The sequence below is a fragment of the Ixodes scapularis genome, unplaced genomic scaffold, assembly GCF_016920785.2.
Source record: "Ixodes scapularis isolate PalLabHiFi unplaced genomic scaffold, ASM1692078v2 PGA_scaffold8__174_contigs__length_109621045, whole genome shotgun sequence".
Classification (NCBI taxonomy): Eukaryota; Metazoa; Arthropoda; class Arachnida; order Ixodida; family Ixodidae; genus Ixodes; species Ixodes scapularis.
The window spans coordinates 67,930,094-67,949,750 of NW_024609883.1; the positions used below are offsets into that span (position 1 = coordinate 67,930,094).

The 19,657-nt window shown below is 45.5% G+C and overlaps 2 protein-coding genes across 2 annotated transcripts in view; one reads left to right on the forward strand and one right to left on the reverse strand.

The window, feature by feature from the left end:
* LOC8028897 (protein bicaudal D) overlaps positions 1-3,044 on the reverse strand; it is a 38,010-nt gene extending 34,966 nt beyond the window's left edge. The window contains exon 1 of the mRNA XM_029988310.3: positions 2,684-3,044. Within this exon, the coding sequence (XP_029844170.1) occupies positions 2,684-2,914 (231 nt within the window). The 5' untranslated portion in view covers positions 2,915-3,044. The remainder of the gene's footprint in view (positions 1-2,683) is intronic.
* Positions 3,045-3,687: 643 nt separating this feature from the next.
* On the forward strand, positions 3,688-16,025 carry LOC8028899 (galactose-3-O-sulfotransferase 4). The gene is made up of 4 exons (XM_029988308.3): positions 3,688-3,780; positions 3,859-4,228; positions 5,241-5,605; positions 15,492-16,025. The coding sequence occupies exons 1-4, from the start codon at positions 3,716-3,718 to the stop codon at positions 15,946-15,948; spliced, it is 1,257 nt and encodes a 418-aa protein (XP_029844168.2). The 5' UTR covers positions 3,688-3,715; the 3' UTR covers positions 15,949-16,025.
* The last annotated feature ends 3,632 nt before the right edge of the window (positions 16,026-19,657 follow it).

Below are 19,657 nucleotides of genomic sequence, written 5' to 3' on the forward strand. Positions count from 1 at the left end.
CTTGCATTTTGTACGTAGAACCTCATAATAACTAAGATTGGCATGCGAACGATAAGTATGCCTCCTTAAAACCAACCAGCCAAAGTCGTTAAGGTTGTTCTCAACCTTCCTTCTACTGCTTCACATAATTTAGTTCTAATTTATTATATTGGCTGTACCTCGAAGAAATAAAACATATATAAAGGTGACAACTAAACAACAAAGTTCAAATAAAAATAAACTTACAGAGCAGTTCACATACATTTTCTTGCAAGTACCCTCGCTGAATCCCAAATTTATAAAAGGAATCGTCAGAATACCACAGTCTATCATAAATAAAGGCCGCAGTTTAATTAAAAATTTTTTACTACAACTAAGAGCTGTTAGATTAACACTCACAAAGTTCCTTTTTGTAATATACCCAACGCTTGCGTGTTTGACTTCCTGCTCTGGGGGAATGCTTTCCCTTAAGCACTCTGATGCACTGCAGCGAAGCAAGATGAGCAAAATTGCGATGCTTACTTCGCAGTTGCCACTTGACTGCAGTACCCAGGAGTGCGTTGAGAAGCACACTCAACAAAGCTAACTTACGCGCCAGAGTAGACTAGGAACACAAGAGATATCGAGAAAATTCCAAATACTGTGAGTGTTTGACACTGACAGAGAGATCAAATAGGATAGTACAGAGCGCGACACTGTTAGCGCGAACAAGCGATCGCCGGTTTTTCCAGTTTTTCTTTTTGAAACCAAGGGATGTCATCCAAGTCATCATTGCTACGGAAAGAGCTCATTTAGTTCTATAATGTAAGCGATGAAATTTCGTGTTTGCTAATACTATTTAGAAGTGAAATACAAAAATGCGCCGATGTCATGTTCGCGCTAACAGTGTCGCGATGTGTACATTATTTGTGGCTAAAATCGGTAGTTCGGAAAATTTCCACAAGCCAACGATAACAATCTGGATGTGAAGCGGGCCTGAGCCATTGAATCTTCAGTATTAATAAAGTTAAATAGAGTTTTGGCACAATGTTTGCGCAAGTTCCTCACATGTGGGCTGAATGTAGCAGAATGTAACAGGGTAAGCCCTTTGGTGCAGTTCGGCGCAAATGGCACAGCAATTGCATCACTGGATATCCTACTCTCACCAGAAATGCCAGCAGACAATGTATCGCTCCGTTTGTACTGGGGACGGCTTTCCCGCAGCATTTCAAACTCTCACTACTTCTTGCTCGGTCAGCGCAAGCGGGGAGATTACAAATATTAAGAGATGATGCTCCTCCATGAGACGCTTGCTTGCGGAAGCTACGAGACGGACATCAAGCTCTCTTGTACATTTAACAACCTTGGGTGCAACCAGTGCAAGTGGCGCCAAATTCAGAAGTCTGAGGGAGTTCTGCACTGGGTGCCATTTCCGAAAATTACTACCTGTGGCCACCTGGCTTTATCCAACATTACTGATCTGTCCACAATTACCCCTAAAACATACCAGTAGCTTAGAAAAAAGAAAAACACTGTACAGATGAATGAAAGGGCATCATGAAAGATTATGTTAAAACATACTTGCACATGACTTCAAAAGTACATTGCATTTGCAGTACTTTACTTGAAGTACATTGCTTAGTGTACTTACTACCTCACTTCAAGTACATAACCTCTCACTTACTTTGTGCTTTACTTCAAGTACTTTTTAGATGTACTTTACCCAACACTGACTACCAACTATGCTATTCGGTCTCATCAAAGACTGAACTAGAGGGAAGTTTGTTGCTTTGGGGTCAGCACATTTGTTGTCATTGTCCACACGTCTAATCCTTAGCAGAAACAACGCCCCGGTTAAGCCCATGAATTAGCACTCATTCTCTTCCAAAACCCTGGCTTCTAGTAATGAAACCTAATTTGTTCAACACCTGCATTATACCGTTATGCGAGAGCAATTGCACAGATTAAAAGACTGGTCTTGACTCACTCAAAAAAATAAGAAAAAAATAAGAAAAAAATAATTCTGCTCTACTGATGCTCAAACAAGAAGTGACAAATTTCCACGATAAAAACATCACTCCCTCAGGTTGCAAATGCACATGTCTGAGACTTGTTAAAAAATTAAAAACAAAAATGTGTTCCTCATATTATAAAAACAAGAAAAAGAAGATAAGAGGGCATTTACATCGCAGGAGCCGGCTATTCGTCGACTGTCTTCGAAGGCCCCTATCTCACGTGTAGGGAAAAAGTGTCTTGGTTATCACCACCGTGTGAGCGGATAAAATGAATGGAACTAAAATGCAAGCGTTCAGCGCGGGCAGTTCGCGGGGACTCGACCAAATGAGCTCACGGTTCCCAACAAAACACACAAACAGGCGCGCATTACGGCGCGTAGGCGTGTGATTAGAAACGGCCTTCGTTTCCAAAATAAGCGAACACGCAAACCCTACGAGACCAGGAAATGAAGCGTTTTGACACCGCACGCTTAACCCTAATACCGCCGCTACGTCCACACGGGGGGTGTCCCATTTCTGACGAATTCCAGTAATCGAATTCGAACAGCGGTTCGTAGGTTTAACGGAGAGACAGCTGCATTTACGAAACATTGCGAGAAAGAATTCCCGATGATGACGTGAAAAAGAATCGTGCCAGCGCTTTCGAAAAACCGGTTCACCCACCACGCCTACACTCGCGAGCCGCGGTCAGAGAGCTGTGATGACGTTACCTCTTTAACTATGTCCAGCTCGTGTTTCGTGGTGTCGCAGATCGCTTCCAAGTCGTCGCATCTCTGTTGGAGGGCCTGTTTTTCGTCGAGCAGGACGAGCCCGTACTGGGCCGACTGGATCTTTTCGTGGCTCGTCTGGGCGAGCTCTCGGTGGAGACGCTCGATTTCGAGCTTGAGGGACTCGTTCTCGGCCCTGACGTCGGCATCCTTCGCTCCCGCGTCTCCGTCCATGGTGTCAGAGGCGGTGCACCGTGTCGATATGGTTTTTAGCGTCCGGTTTGGGCGAAAACACACCCATCGACGACTTCACTCTGGGAGTCGACGGCTCGCACGGATCGCCATCTTGCTCCAATGCCAATTTGATGTTTGCAACCCGTATCACTCCGCCACTTTTCTTATTTGTACCCGATATGCCTTTTTTATCACATATATTTTAAAACTTAAAAACATATTTTAGTAAACGAAATAAATTTTGTTTTCACCGATACTATGCAGTTTTTTAATTATGTTTTTTTAAGCTCAATATTCGAGCAAATTGTTTGTGCACTATATTCTGGTTGCGCAGGTATCTTTTATAAACCATGGTAGACTTTAGTTGCACATTTGGTTAACCACGCAGGCGCTTAAATTAATCCTGGCGGTACCAAAGTGTACTCCGAATTTCAGTAAACTACGCTCGTGATTCAAGAGTGGCGAAGAATCCCTAACGAAAAATATTCTTCGTCGTTTTTTTTTTTTTCCTGTCATCCTGGTTTTTTCATTAGTTATAAAGGAAAATACATATGTTTGGGGGATTATCTTTTGTTTTTTCACGATAACTTCTTTACCATTTATCTCATCGTGCCTCGTGTCTTGCACGCGGTGAGACCGAGGTCGAATCGGTCGAATCTTCGTTTTAACTGACGCCTTTTTTATGTCCTCGTAGGATGATGGTAAACATAAATGTTTCGTGATCTCTCACCGAGCAGTTAGTAACTGTATTTATGTTATCTCTCACAGCAAACCTTGAAGAGGGTGTACAGGAAGTACGGTATGATGAAATTGCTGATGTACCTCCTGGTAGTCTCGGTGACATTCACCATCTGCCGAAAGATTGGGTACTTATTTGTTAGCTGCCGCATTTATGCATAATTTAAAAAAAAAGTATTTACGCAAGTACATGTATTTCTCTGCAGCATCCAAACCGGCTGCAAGGGAGTCAACAACGTGGCCTTTATCAAGACGCACAAATGTGCCAGTTCATCGGTGCAGAACATTTTGTTCCGTTACGGTTACACCAGAAACCTCAATTTCGCCATAGGCAATAAGGACGTGTACCTCGGTCACCCGGAGCCGTTCAACAGGAACATGGTACCCAGTCTGGGCATGTATGGCCAGCGGTACCATATGCTGGCGCACCACAGTCGGTACTCGGTTCGCGAAGAATACGCCAGCGTTATCAATAGCAACGTCTTTCTCTTCACGATCGTGAGAGAACCGATGGCCATATTCGAGTCCCTGGCAGCCCACCTGAAGTTCAAAGATATCCACATCGACGATTTTGCGGTAAGAATGAATAGCGGTCGAATAACCGACCCTGCGTCGTTTCGAATTGTTTATTAATACCTTTTCGTGAAATGCTGAAATCGAAGCTTGGAGGGACCACGCGGCAAAAGATGGCACTATGTGCTACAAAATTGAATTTCTGCTAGTCACGATCACCGATTTTACCTCATTTACAGATATTTACGACCATGCTTGCCTTTTCCACTGTGGTGAACTCCGAAGCCGTAAATATGCAAGCTCAGAGTTTTGAACCACAATGTGACTGAAGTACTTTCTTAATACGCTGTCCATCCTAAACAAGCAAAAGACAGTGCTCGAATAACAGGACAAAAAAGGGTAAATTATTAAATATGTGCCGAAGATGATAGCAGTATCACCTTTGCGTCAAAAAAAAAAAAAAAAAAAAAAAAAACCGGTGTTATGAACTCAACTTCTGCCATCGCCAGGACAAGGGACAAGTCGGGGTAAATGACTTGATCTCTTTACCGAGCCGCTATTGCTCTCTTTCCTCAATACGCTCATCAGTTGATTTATTAAACTCAACTATCAAAGCATTCAGCCGTGACAGATATGCACGGTTGATTCATTGGGTATTCTCTCGATTATTTTACTGCAAGGAATAATCCGTTTTGCAAAATAACTTTTAGTCTATGGGATACTTCTGACGTCACTCACCACATAAAAAAGCGAGAACAAAAATGTAAGCTAGATAATGAGTTAATCCAGGCGAAATAATGAGCTAATCCAAACTAGAACTAAACGCAGGAAAAAAAAAAAAAAAAGACGTCAGTTTTTTTTGTTTTTTTTTTGTTTTATTGGCGTTGACTTTCGAGCCCGAGTCACCACGGGATCCGTGCTTCGAATGCCTCTTGGCAATGAGTTCAGTGAGAAACTTGGGCACGCGGCATTCGAACCACGGATATTGCGGTGATTTGTTTTTGCAGACGGTCTTTGTATGATGTATGAGCAGCCTGACTCCGGCTTTGGGCACCAAGTAGTCTCGTCTTTGCAGAACACCACTCGAAAAGGCCACTTCACTTCCTACCTCTCCGGTAAACGCACCGAGTATGGGCGTATCGGAGTCAACCAGATGGCGTTCGACCTCGGTCTTACACAGGGTGACCTCAACGATTCGCGACAGATTGTCCATTTCATCCGCCGGATCGACGCCGCGATGAACTTCGTCCTCGTGGCCGAGCGCATGGACGAGTCGCTGATCTTGCTGAAGAACGCGCTCTGCTGGGACCTCAGTGACGTGATCGGCTTCCAGCAGAACGTCCGCGTTCCACAGCCCCTGCCCAGTCGGATTCCGCACGTGGTCCAGAAGGCCATCCTCACGGTTAACTTCGTCGACGTGGCGTTGTACAGTTTCTTCAGGTCAGTCGATCCTATTCCTTTGTCGCACAGCGCGTACTGCACGGGTTCTCACACTGGGCCAACGTTGACAGCCTGACCATAGCCTCCTATATATATCTGACAAAGCCTGGCAGATCGCAACGAGAAGTGGCCGCCGAAATGGAAAAGGTGGAGCGGCAGACAACGGATGAGAGGACAGCCACGTGACTGGCGCCCCGCTGCGGCGACACGCCGAAACACCTCTCCCCAGCGAACAAAAGTGTTCCGGGTCCTCGCCGCGGCAAAAGCTGCACGCTGCCGTCGAGGTTTCCGATAAATGGCTCTTTGATGCTCTGTGCTACCAGATCCTCGCGCTCCAAATCTGCGACCGGGCACTCTATGGCTCCGTCGTCGAACTGTCAGGCTTTTTGAGCATAGAGGAGGCAATGGTCTGACGCTATTCTAAGACGTCACGAGCGTTTGGCCGATCGTGGAAAGCCGAACACAGCTACGCTTGTGGTCGCGCCCGTCGCCAATAGTTCGTTTGCAAGACGAGCTCCTTGCACAAAGCCCTCCACCATAGGCGTAGACTTCGGGGGGGGGGGGGGGGGGGGGCACCGAAGCTCGTGCCCCCCCCCTCCCCCCCCCCCTTTCCGGGCCCGGGCCATGATCCTTGCCGAGTCTCTGTTTACGTACCATGTAATGGCATGTAAACAAAATAACGCCCATGTGTCCTCTATTGACAAAATACATGGGAAATGGAATCCCAGCGTGCTTTCGTTAGCTTCAATCTCCAGTTCTGGCGAAAAGGTAACGCGCAGCACCCCCTTCCCCCCTGCATGCAACATGTTAACATAGTCTGCACTATTCCAGGGGCGGATGCAGGAATTCCCTGAGGGGGGGGGGGGGGATCAGCTGTTGGTCAGCGTACCATATGTTTAGGAACCCCCTCCCCCTCTCCCTCGTTTCACGCCCTAAATATTACACATGCAGAAATCAAGAGGGGGGTCAGGACATCCGGACCCCCCCCCCCCCCCCCCTCCCTCTAAATCCGCCCCTGCACTATTCTATTTTATTTTGAACTAAGTATTTCTTCGGATAAATGTGTTCCTCTCAACTCTTTTTCACGTAAATAACCTACACGACAATACTACTACTGTATAGGCCACAAGCGCGAGATCTGTGCTCAAGGATGCACCTCAGCTGCACGAACTCTCGTAAAGCAGGAACAATGGCCAAAGATAAAGCTATGAGTTCGGGCTTCTAGCCGTCAAAAATACTTTTAAAATATGTCTTTTCTTTTGATGCTGAAAATCGCCAGGAAAGCAAAAACTGTTATGGGAAGAGAATTGTTGAGCCGAGTAGATTGTTCGACAGGAAAATGACGGAGAGCTTGTTGTCGCTCTATTGAAAAATGCTAGCAGGATGTCATTTTAAACCCCGTTATCATGTCAGCTGTTGGTTCAAAGTAGTAGTAGAAGCAAATCAAAGCTAAATATGCCAACGGCAAAACGGCGAGTTAACAAAAAGCTGAAAGAACGAGGTACCTTTTCTGGAAAGTCTCAGGTTTGTTACTGGCTGAGTCGGCTGCTTTGCGACGAGAAACACCATTGTTTCTTTTTACCCCAAATCCCCCAAAAAAGTAGAACCCCTTTGCCTACGGCGGCCCTTGACCTTTCGGGCGCGGACTATCTCGTTCCCACACTCGAATGAATTTGAAGACGCCTGCGATCAGGGGTGGACGCAGGTATTTCTTAAGGGGTAAGGTGTTGGTCAGCGTATCATACGTTTAACCCCCCTCCCCCCCCCCCCCCCCTTTCCCGTTTCCACTTCCTAAATTTTTACACATGCAGAATTCAAGAGGGGGGTCAGGGCATCCGGACCCCTTCTCTGAATCCGCCCCTGCCTGCGATAGAAGATAGAACTGCTACTCAAACTTTCTGAGAATTTGAATAGACCGCGCAAACCTTTACCGGTGGTACGGTACGAACTTGCTCCACTAGGTGCCTCTTGTTGTAGGACTTGGTACTTGTTCAGTCCACTGCACCTATTCACAGCGGATACTACAAGACAAGAAATTTCGTGGTGTGAAATGAATGTTGTGGAAGCTCACTCCAGCACTCTCTCAACAGCACGAAAGAACAAAGCGTGACCTAATTCGTTTTTTAGACTGCCTTGCTGCTCGATCTGTAAGTTTTCTATTATGTGACTTCACGTCGCTGGAAAAGTGCGGGGAAATTTGAATGTTAGTCCTGGCGTCGCCTTAGAGATACTAAATATTTGACTCCGCCATATATTTTGACTTTCGGCTGTTTCGTAAAACTTTGATTCATTCGACCAAGTACGGTTTGTTCATCTGCATATTTTCGATGATTCCCATTCGGTTTGTTCATCTGTATATTTTCGAAGACCACGTACGATAATAAAAAGTGCCATGAATCAGTCGTACGAAACCGCCGAAAGTGAAAATATTTGGCGGAGCCAGGGTTATAAGTTATAACCAGGGTGTCGAACCGAACCCGAACCGGAACCGAAAACCGGATCAAAACCGTTATTTTTGGCCGAACCGGAACAAAACCGAAACCAAAATCAAACGCTTCCTACTGAACTCGAACCGGAACGAAACCATAATCTGATGTGGTGGTACCGGTTCGATGAAAGCGGTTCAGGGCCAATTGTGTCAATAATTGGTCTAAATGGAAAAGTTGCGGGCGTATATTTTCTTATGATGCCAAGACTAATCCTACAAACTGTGAGATATTTTTACACTTTGTTTTTATTGCATACGTAATAAAAAATCGTCTTCAACTGAGCATTTGAGGACCGTCGTTCGCTGTGGTGGCATTGCCGGAACCTGATATGTGCAAATGAACCGGTCTGAGTTTCTCGGACCGGGTCATTTGCATAGAGCGTTGTTTGCGATAAAAAGTCAAAGTGAAGCCTCGCCACAAGATCTTTAGAACGACGTTTTTTCGCGGGAACCCGAAGCGCTGTCAAGATGAAGTCACATTTCATTATACGTGCGTGTTCACGTGCCCGGTAATTTACACATCGACCAGTCTGGCAGATGTATACACACGACCACAGCTTAACGGGATTCAATAAACTACCCCAACTTCGCACCCGACGTCCCTGTTTCTGTGTTTTACGACACATTTCTTTCCTCTCGTTCCCCTGTCAGCCACTCTGGGGCATAGCTGTGACATCTTACTGGGTGCCGAAAACAGATAACATGTATAAATAAAACACGTGCGTGCAGAACAAAACAAACCAAAGCATATGGGGGGCAAGCAAATCTAGCTAGAGACCTTTTTAAGCTGTTTACAAAATCACAGCCCAGCACGTGCATGTTTGTCGCTTTCACTAAAGATGGCACCGGCCTACTTTCTCTTCAGGCAGATATGACAACTCTGCACAGAGACGTGCGCAAAGGACACCATAAAAATGGAAAGCCGATCGCTTATGTATAGTTTACTTAAGAACAGAAATATGCAAGTAATAGGCTTGTCATATTAACAGTGTCCTTTGCGCACGTCACTGTGTAGAGTTTTCATATCTGCCTGAAGAGAAAGTAGTATTAGCGACGTGCACGACCGAAAGCGTCGCTGTGGTCGGCCTTCCGCGATTGGCCCAAAAGCTGACTATGACGTCGGAAACGGTATACCATCGACGGAAATAAGAGGAATGAAAGAACTTTAATTTCGACGGTGCTGGCAGTGTTGCTTTGAGAGCGCAATGATTTCAGGCTTCCACCATGCTATTTACTAGCACCATAGAACTTGTTGTTCGCAAGGTAATGACGTCACAAGGGGGAACCATAGGAGGGCGCCACCAAAACATCTCGCCGCTAATTGGGATGGGTCTATTGCAAGTGTCTCGTGCTTAGAAAAGGCTGTAGGAAGTGCTCGGTCAATATTCAAAGGTCGAGTTAGGAACCGGTTCGAACCGGTTCGCGCTTATTAAAACCAGTAACCGGAGTGATATTATGTGCGCTACCTTAAACCGCAACCGAACCGGAACAAAATACAATGCTACTTCACCGCTCCACCTTGACAATCTAACGTTTCCTATCTCTCATAATAATGCACTGAAACTAAAATATATCCAATCAGTGGTGTTCTGGAAGCACACGCCGCCGCGTGGAACACGGTACGACGCTTGCTGGCATGTGGTATGTGCTCTCTGTGTTATCGAATACCTAGTAAAGGCTCCTTGAAGTAGATATTTTGTTTACTAATATTATACCGCGACGCGACATTCCGAACAATGACAAGTGTTATTGGCTTAGTTAATCGCCACTCCTCCCAACCTTAAAAAAAAAAAAAAAAATGCTGATCGGGTTGGGGTGGGGCACGGAATAGAAGCGTCCATTCTTTTGCGTTTATTTATTTATATTGGTACCCTCTGGGCCCAGAGGGAGTTACAAAAGGGTTGTGTACAAGGTGCTTGAAACATGCACATACGAAGGGCATAATAGTGAAACAACAACGGTCAGAATCTAATTAACGTAGTGCAGGATTAGAAAGGTGTTCTGTGATGGCGGTCTTGAAGAATGGGACGTCATCAAGGGAGGCGATCGAGTGGGAAAAGCGGTTAGACTCTGATCTGGTCTTGAATAGGAATAAATCAAGAACCATATCTGTGCTGCAATAGGAAATTTATTTCTTTATTTAGAGATACTGCCAAACCCTCTTAGGGTCTTTACAGTCGAGAGAATACAAAAATACGTGAAAAATCAATCATCACTGGTTCAATCGCAAAACCAAACAAATCACTCGCGTAATTAATCATTCATTTAAAAAAAAACTGCAAATTGTACAAATCAATCGTAGCAGTTAATAATGGAAACATGCGCACGTGCGAAATCCCAGCACACAAGTTTCCAACAAGTGTCATTCAATGCTAATCTCAAAAATAACTATAATTGTTAATGTGCCCCAGACTGCTCATGAATTCTACAAGGGAAGCCGAATTTACAATGTCCTGTGGGAAAAGGATCCACTCGTCTATCGTTTCAGGAAAAAGTGAACAATGAAATACGCCAGTTCTGCTTTGAAATGGTTGGATCATTCTGCCGTGGCTATTTCTTAATGAACGAGTTAATCGAGGCTTTAAATACTGGGTAGAATTAATGTAAAAAAAAAAGAAGTGGTAAAGCACAACAATGCATTTTAATCTAATATATATTTTAATGTCAATTTTAATCTGGTGACCAATTCGGGATGAAAGGTACGAAGGTTGTGAAAGAAGTTCGTGCTGTAATGACGAGTTATATTAGAAGATAACTTCATGTTTCTTCGAAATTGTAATTCAGGGAGTCCAAGATTAGATTTCATTAGTAAAACGTTAGCGGAACGGAAATAGTTCGAGAGAATAAAACGGGCAGATCGATTCTGAACAGATTCTATGGCATTGATAAGAGCACGTTGAGCCGGGCCCCATATGGCGGACGTGTATTCGAGCTTCGGACGAATGACTGTGCGATATAAAGTCAACATACGAGACGAGGGGGCTTGAGGAAAATTGCGACCTAAGTAGCCGAGGGTGCGGTTTGCGTCACTTATGGCGTAGGTGACGTGGGTATGCCATGAGACGTTTTTAGTTACGTGAACTTCGAGATCTTTTTTTCGAAGGGACACGCTCCAAAGTGGGACACCGTTAATTTTCTAAACGCAGGATTTGGGGGGATTAGAAAGGCGGGAAATTTTCGTGCTCTTACATTTGATAATGTTAAAAGCCAATAACCATTTATTACACCATATAGATATATTGTCGAGGTCAATTTAGAGAAGAGAATAATCACGTCGATTAATTATTTCGCGGTAAAAAACGCAGTCGTCAGCATTGATGCTAAAAGCAAGCTCTTCCTAAAACGTCCACCAGACCGGGTTCGTCTTAGATTCCGTCCGAACTGAAAGGGGGGGGGGGGGGGGGGGGGGGGGGGAAGGGTGGCTATTCGGGACGTTACTCAAACAAACTGCCTCGGATAACACGGCGCTCTGTGATACGTACAATACATTGTTCCAAAATCGACACTCGCTGAGTTTCTCCGGCGAGGCTGGAATCCGCATGCCATTCGGCTTTCTTTTGTTGTCAGTTGTTTTGGACAGTTACGTATCATGTCAATAGGGAGTTTTCGGAGATCGCTTTAGCCGTCCCGTAAAGCTCTCCGTAACACGCCACGCTACCCGGAACTCTACAGCCAAGGCCATCGGCGCGCAGGCGCAGTAGCAACTTCTTCCTTTGGGGGGGGCTTAGCGGAGGTTGAAACGCGGTGTACGAAAACTCGCCAATAAATTACCAGCCAGTTTCGTTGCGCCGCCACTGCTGGCATGCATCGTGGGAACTGTAGTCTTTCTGTACTCAAGAGTGAAGACAACTCCGCTGCGGGTCTGCGAGAGCAGAGCACGACGAGACGACATGAGCGGTCTCGTGCAGTGGTGCCTGCCTCCTGCGAACGACAGTTATGGCGGCGTCACGCATGCACGGTACACTTAGTGAGTACGGTCTCTTGACACGGTTGTGGGCTTTGTGGGAGTTAGCATAAAAAAAATCGGGGTCACGTGCATGAAACACACTAATCGCATTCGTCCAGTCGTGTACCAACAAAACTAGTCTCAATGGCAAAAAAACAGCTGGTCAAATCACTGCCAGCTCGGTTAGGGTTAGCAGGGCCGATATGGAGAGATCAGCCTCATGGTTCACACTCCGTGAGTGTGCTTTAAAATCCTATTCTTGTCCCTGGGCCGAGTTTTGCTCGGGAAGGTATCAGTCCCCAAATAAGTCACACCTTGAGAGTAAAGCCAATATACCCTTTTCAAAAGGTCATCAAGCAACATTGGCAGTCGCCATTGCTTGGCGACGAAGCTCCAAGCAATCGTGTTTAAAATCATTATTGCCAGTTATATCTGGAGCTTTGCCTACTGAAATCACAAGAAATAGACTTCCGTACCTCCACAAATGTTAGTATATAAAGAATTTTTTCTCTCTCTCTCTCTCTTAGCAACAGAGCAAAAACATTATCGCCTAAGCTTTGGTATCCCGAAGCCCGGGAAGTCGCATCTCAGAACCGTTAACTATAATTTCATTTCATTTCATTTATTACACCTTAAGGGCTCCTGGGGGGCATTACATAAGGGGGAAACATAAAACACAATATAACACTTCAAGGGTTGAAATAAAATGTAGAGACAAATAGGTTGAAAGAACATCTGTTATTTTACAGTGCAATATCTCCATTATACAATCATATGCTTTGTAAGTTCTGCTAAAACAAGCGATGATCAGTGATTGTTACAATGGACTCAGGTAGCGCATTCCAATCCCGTATACACAAAAAAAGGGAGAGTTTTTTTTTAAATGTTGGTTCTGGCAAAGGGCATTTCTATCATCTGGCAATGATCACGGCGTAGGGAGACATGACATGGCTGAAGAGAAGAATTCATGGTCAGTCCAGGGCTTGTAAAACAGGTTATGAAAAAAGGATAATCTATCTACGGTGCGTCTAGTATTAAGGGGAGGTAATGATAAAGAAGCCTTAAGGGCAGAGATGCTCGTGGGTGAGCAGTCAGCAAGAATGAATCTAGTTGCGCGGTTTTGGATTGATTCTAGCGTGTCGGATAGGTAAGCCTGATAGGGGTTCCAAATGGTAGAAGCGTATTTCATCTTGGATCTAACAAGGGAGCAGTACGACAGCTGTTTGATTTTCGGTGAAGCTTGACTAAGATGGCCTCTTAGAAAACCTAAAGTTTTATTAGGACTGGAAGTTATGTGTTCAATATGAGTTCTCCATGGTATTTAAAGATGAAACCTTTTCAATGGGCTGGGATGTAAGTTGATAGGTATAATTTACTGTATTACGGGATTTAGAAAAAGATACACATTTACATTTATTATGATTAATGGACATAAGCCACTCGGCACACCAGTTTTCAATTAGGGATAGGTCTTCTTGTAATGTTAGGCAATCATCATCATTGGAAATAGCGCGATAAACAACAAGATCGTCAGCAAACAGACGAACACAGCTTCTCCGGCGATATCCGATATCATTTATATAAACAAGGAAGAGCAATGGGCTCAGTACAGTACCCTGTGGTACGCCTGAAATAACTGGTAAGGATTGTGAAGATGTTTCACCTAGACGTACGGATTGGGTTCTAGTCGTACGACTAGAACCCAATTCGGTACCTGTAGAACCAAATCGTAGAGCCAAACCCAACCCAATCCGTAGAATCAAATCGCTATTAATGTGTTTACCGCGTCCAAAAAAGTGGTCCCTAGGTTTCCCCTGATGACGTCCTAGAAATGTCATGCTGGCTGAGTTCCACATCTTATCCAAATAGATCCAAGTTACTCCGTCGGGTCGTGTCACGTGATAACACAGAGAGGGCAACGTTTAACGCGGGAAGGCTTTCGAACGTAATGGTATACTAAACCCTTAAATTATACAGTAAGATAGTGTCGCGAAGTTTTGCTCGCGCGAGTTTTTAGTTTACAGTTTTACTTTGTTTTGGCCTTCCTCGGGGGCTCACTCGTCTTTACGGCACGGCTCACGGCCTCTGCCGGGGTCGGGGGACCCCAAATGGGGGAGAACGGGAACGCTGTAACGCTACACTTATAGTTTACAGAACCCCGCGTTGGAAACGTTTTGTCTTGTATATGTTTGCATTTGGGATCTCTACTTCAAAGGTGGTTTTGCGCTGTGTATGTGTAACTTCTCTGGCTGCGTACGGAAGTGCTTTCTGTTGTTTATGGCTGCTCTTGTCAGCTTCGTTTGGAATGTGTTCTGTCTCGTGTATGCGCATGTTTTTTGGAATGTTCGTATTTGCTTTAGGTTCCGAGCCTTTGATTGGCTCTAAGAAAACCCCTCTTGATTGGTCCTTCCCAAACTTTCTGATTGGTGGACTGGAGGAGCCCAGAATGCTGGTGAACTGAATATAAGCGGCCACCGAAGGGCCGTAAGGACTTGGCCCCCGGATACCATGCCGTGAACATCTCCCTGCCTCTGGAAAACCAACCTGTATACGTCCGACCCCCCTTCGGCTGTGGAGCCGTCCGCCCGCTAGCTCGCAAACTTGGTACCCCTTACGGCTGTGGAGGAGTTCGGCTCGCCCGCCTTTGTGTGGAACCTTGTTTGTCGAGTTTGGCTGTGGTCGGGGCCCCCGCTGAGGGTGTGTGTGGTCGAGGAGGACGGCAGGGAAAGTTTCCTTAGGTTAGAATTATTTCCCCCCAAAAGTTTACTCTCAAATTATAAAATGTTCAAAGTGATGTAAAAGAGTCCTTGTCTATATTTCATAAATAAACAGTTGTTTGTTAATATCGGTATCGTTCATCGACGGAGAAAAGAGAAGTCCTTAATTTCTTCGTTACAATAGAGTGAATTTTGGAACATGACCGGTGTCGCCGGCCGCGATCCTGGCGGCGTCTCAGTAGCTGTGGTGGATGTGCAGACGCCTGTTCTGCTGCAGGTCCCTCTCAGCTTTACAGTCCCCGGAAGCTTAGGCAGCCAGGAGTTGGGACACCGTGACGACGGCAGCGACACTCACGTCTTCTCATGCTTTATGCCGGAACTTCTACGCCTAACCGCCAGCGTCGCGCCGCCCGACAGCACGACACTCCGGCTTCTGTGACGTCATTTGTTGCCACTTCGGGACCACTTTCGATGCAGGAGCGGAATAGAACGCTAAGCACACCCTAAGCACAAAAATGGTTGCGCCCACAAAACTATTGAAGGCTGGAGGGTTGATCCTCGAGTCTAGGAGTACACGTCGAATTTAGGTGTCGATATTATGGTGCCTGGAGCGCGTCTGTGGCTGGTGTGTGGTACAGCTTCCTACGCAATATAGGGCAATAAGCACACCAGTAGAAGACGCGTTCCGGCCATGGCAGGTTGCTAGTCAACCGTGTGTCTTGAACTTGGTTCCAGGTCCAAACTAGACGACGCCATCGCCGCCTACGGAGTCGAGCGGATGCAGAACGAAGTGGCCGAACTGCGACGGCGCCGGATGGAGTTGTACGGCGACTGCGTCGAGACCGAGGAGCCCGCGGACAAGGTCTTTCCGGCCGAGTTCGTCTACAGGAAAGACGTTGTCGGCTACCGCCTCAAGAACGGCACCGCCAAAGACCACGGGCTCTGCAGATTGCTCCTGGCCAACGAACTCCAGTTCACCAGCATGATTCGACAGCGCCAGATGGTGGACATCTCGGCCTTCTACTTCGTCAGCTGGGGCACCGGCGGGACGTCCGCACCGTCTGCGTGGGCGGGCCGTGGCGGTCTAGCGGTGGTTGCACTCCTCGTTTGCCTCGTCTGGGAAACGAATGGGCAAAGTTGGTTTAGGACTGCGGGTTTTGTGGTATTCTCTTTGACGTGTTCTTTCTTTTAGCTACGTCCCAGTGCGTCGCGACATTGTTTATTTATTGTTTTATAGATATAATAAACTACAATATGATGTGCCAAATTTTATCCTCATGCATATGCACAACTTTCAACTCGACTTGGTTCTTTTGCTACACCTGTGGTCCCCACGATCTCGGCTATCGCTCGATTTGCCAAGTACACAGGGTGTCCCCCCAAAACAAACAGCCTTTTTTTTTACCGCAAAAAAAAAAAAAAAGCCTACGCATTGAAAAACGCTGATTCATCGTCCGAATGTAGCGCTAGAGGTTCGAACCACTGCAGATGCCAAAGCCTTTTGAGCCAAACGTTATGTCATTTAAAAGTTATAGGCGATTTTCTCCAATTTTATATGAGAAAATGGCGACCGAGCTACCGAAAAGGGGCGAAAAACAGGCCCAATTTTTCTATCGAAATTTTCAGAAAATCGCTTATAACTTTTCAAGGAGATAACGATTAGTTCTGAAGGAGTGGGCTGCTCGCTCGCGCTACACTTGGGCGGAGAACGAGCGTTCGGCAATACTATAGTTAATTTTTGCAATAAAAACAGTAAAATTTTTTTTGGACACGTTATAGGTGAAAGGATGGAGCCTCAATTTTGCTTTACATTACACTTTAGCGAAGCGTTCGGTTCGCTAAAGTAAAAAGAGGTGGGAGAAGCCTCCGCTGGTCACTCACGTGATGTGTGTTTGCCCTCAATTTTCGTCATACGCATGCGCTATATGGTCCCGACGTGGTTACAGACCTGTAGCTCTCCAGTTTTGAGCGGTGCCCATGGCGAGCGAGATCGGATATGCGCATACGTTTATATATATTTCGGTCGCGCGTTTCTCCTGCGAGTCGCGTTGTGTGTTTCCAAACGCCGTGATAGTGCCCGTGGACAGACGCCGAGGGACGCTGGTTTGCGACCTACGAAACACGTGCTCGTTTTTTACCCCACACATTAGAGGTCGCATAAAATATGCAAGAAAAACGAGCAGCGTTCACCTCCTCAACTTGCAGCCAGAACAAGCGGCTACGCGATCTGGAGCCGATTTGCCAGCCATGTTGATCGTAGCTACGCACTGGTGTTGGCAAAGCACAGAACACGCGCTGAGCGGCATCGCTATAGTTCAGCTCTGGGAACACGACTGGGCACAAGCCACGACCCAAATGCCTGTCGAGCAGACTGATGCCCGTTACGAAAAAATGAATGACAAATTACCGAGCCTCAAATGCAATGGATTACCGTCACAAATTAGTTTTGCTGAAAAGTAACGGAATACTTTACTCGTTACGTTACGAACTACATTCAAGTGAAGTTTTCTGTAGACTTGTTAAGAAAACAATAGAAACAAATTTGACAGTTTCTAAAATGTACTGCAACACTACTTTCCGTTTCTCATGCGCCCGCATTATGGCAGTCCTTATGAAAATAAAATACTGTATTAAGAGAAAGAATGTAGTTGCACTCGTTCACCTATAAGCTGACAAGGCAGCGAAAGCTGCAACCACACCTGCCATACCGCTAGCCAGGGATGGGCAAAATACATGCAAATATGTATCGAAATACAAATACAAAATACTTCGTCAAAAATGTATTTAATTACAAATCTAATTACATTTTCAAAAAAGCATTTAAGTACAAGATACAAATACAACCAAATGTATTTGGTGTCCTCCAAATACTTTTCCAAATACATTCCTCAAAATTTGCGTCAGCGACTTCAGGGCACCTCCAACAGGTTTCTGGGTATCTCATTTTAATTTTTCACCGCACACTCGGGAGTTAGTGTGCGAGGCTCTAGTAACGTAATAGAAATATAATCACAAAAAAATGTAATCAGCTTGGACGTAATATGTGAAAAAAGTACAGAGCTTCAAGCCGCTTTTTTTTGTCGATTACATTTTGGTATAGACCAACAAAGAACCGAGACGACCAAGACGCGCAGCACTAGCTAGAGAATTTTTTATTGTTGCAACCCGCACCAGTTACGAAAATCTGGACGACCCGCGCATTTAGAATGTTCCAGGCAAAAATATGGACGGAAACCAGGCAGGAGAGCATCACAAGTTGTCGCAGGCACTTATTTAGCCAGTCTGTCTGTGAACGTCGATTTCGTCACTATTCTTACCCTGGACTAGCACCGTAATCACAAAGTCACTAAACGTTTCTGTTTGATTGAGAGACACTGCATTCAGTGCAAAGCGTAGTTTTCTTCCTACTATGGACAGTGACAATAAATTTGAGGGATGTATTTTCGCCCACAAAATTGTATTTAATTACAATTGTATTTGAAATACCCACGTTTTAGCATTTAAATACACACGTCAAATACATTACCCAATTTGTAATTAAATACAAATGCAAAATACACAAAGTATTTGAAATACGTATTTCAAATACTTGTATTTGAAATACTGCCCATCCCTGCCGCTAGCTTACGCAGACCGGAAATGACTATGGAATTCGACAGACAAAGCTAGCGGTGCGCGGGCTCAGTAGCAGCGTCTACCTCCGCTGGGAGATTCGGAGATAAGGAACGGATTTACGAAAGTGCCGAGTGTTTTTTAGCCGTGCTTCCATAGCAGACTAGAATACATTAGCGCACATCCAAGACAAAGAGAAGTAAGCTTGATTGCCTCGCGGGATATGCTACCTCGCCGGTTACGCGAGCTGTGACCCGCAAATTGAGAGCCAGCGGACCCGTGTTTGATGTTTGTGCAGGTGGCGGGAGACGTCGAAGAAGTTGGGAAGGGTTAGAACGGTGTAAAAGATAAAAACAAATAAACGCGAAGAGATTTCTTCTGCCAAAGACAAGAAAAAGACGATGGAAGGTCATGGAAAGAGGCGGAGCTTACTCTGCGTTGTCTTGATTTTTGTTTTTTTTGTATATTTGTGTATGCCTTGCACGTTTTTCTAGTAGTTCTAGTGACCGGTCATACAGAAATTCGTGTTTTCTTTTCGGTTATTCTTCTCCTCACAATGTTTTCTATTTTGTCGAGCTTGCTATATTTATGCTGCCCAATTGTCCGTTCACATTGATCCAGTTTTCGCACGATGTTTATATATTTTAATCTCTCTCAAATTGTCCACCACGGTATATCACAAAATCAACATACCTCAAGAGCTACGCTCTAATTTCGCATTACAGAGAAGTGTAAACGTCTGTAATTTTTTACTGAAATGATTGGACGCGCCGTTTGTTTGAAGACAACACCGTGGGCATTTGTTTTACATATTTCGCGCTTCGAAAAGACGAGCCTTCACATATCGATCGAATTTACCTTGCCAAAGATCTGTGTGTTGCTGCGAGAGGCGGGGAGCACATTTCACGCTGCCCGTAAGTTGCGTAGACCGACGATAATTGTGATGATGATAATTCGCAACTATTTCTTTGTGTTGTTAGCTATGGTTACGAGCGCCACCAAGCGCCCCACAATACCAGTCTCTACAGCGCGAATGCAATAGCCTAAGGAACGCAGCCAGCGCGCGAAAAATCTCGGGAGGCCATGGGGAAGGCCACATATGCTGTCTCCCGCGCCGTTGAGTTCGATTCTCCGTAGCGCAGCCGTGGACTCCGGAGAAGTACGACGTGGCGAAGCAGAGCAGAAGAAGCGTACGCATGGCGACAAACGGTGGCAATTCCTTCGCTCGGCGCAGCATCTGTGTAATCACTTTTCGTCACCTAAGTGATTTCAAATATTTGCTGTATTAG

Bases quoted from the DNA above. Each gene is read 5' to 3' on its own strand.
- LOC8028899 (XM_029988308.3), top strand. From the start codon at position 3,716: ATGATGAAATTGCTGATGTACCTCCTGGTAGTCTCGGTGACATTCACC. The intron at 3,781-3,858 runs GTACTTATTTGT...ATTTCTCTGCAG, and splicing joins ACCATCTGCCGAAAGATTGG to CATCCAAACCGGCTGCAAGG. The intron at 5,606-15,491 runs GTCAGTCGATCC...ACTTGGTTCCAG, and splicing joins GCGTTGTACAGTTTCTTCAG to GTCCAAACTAGACGACGCCA.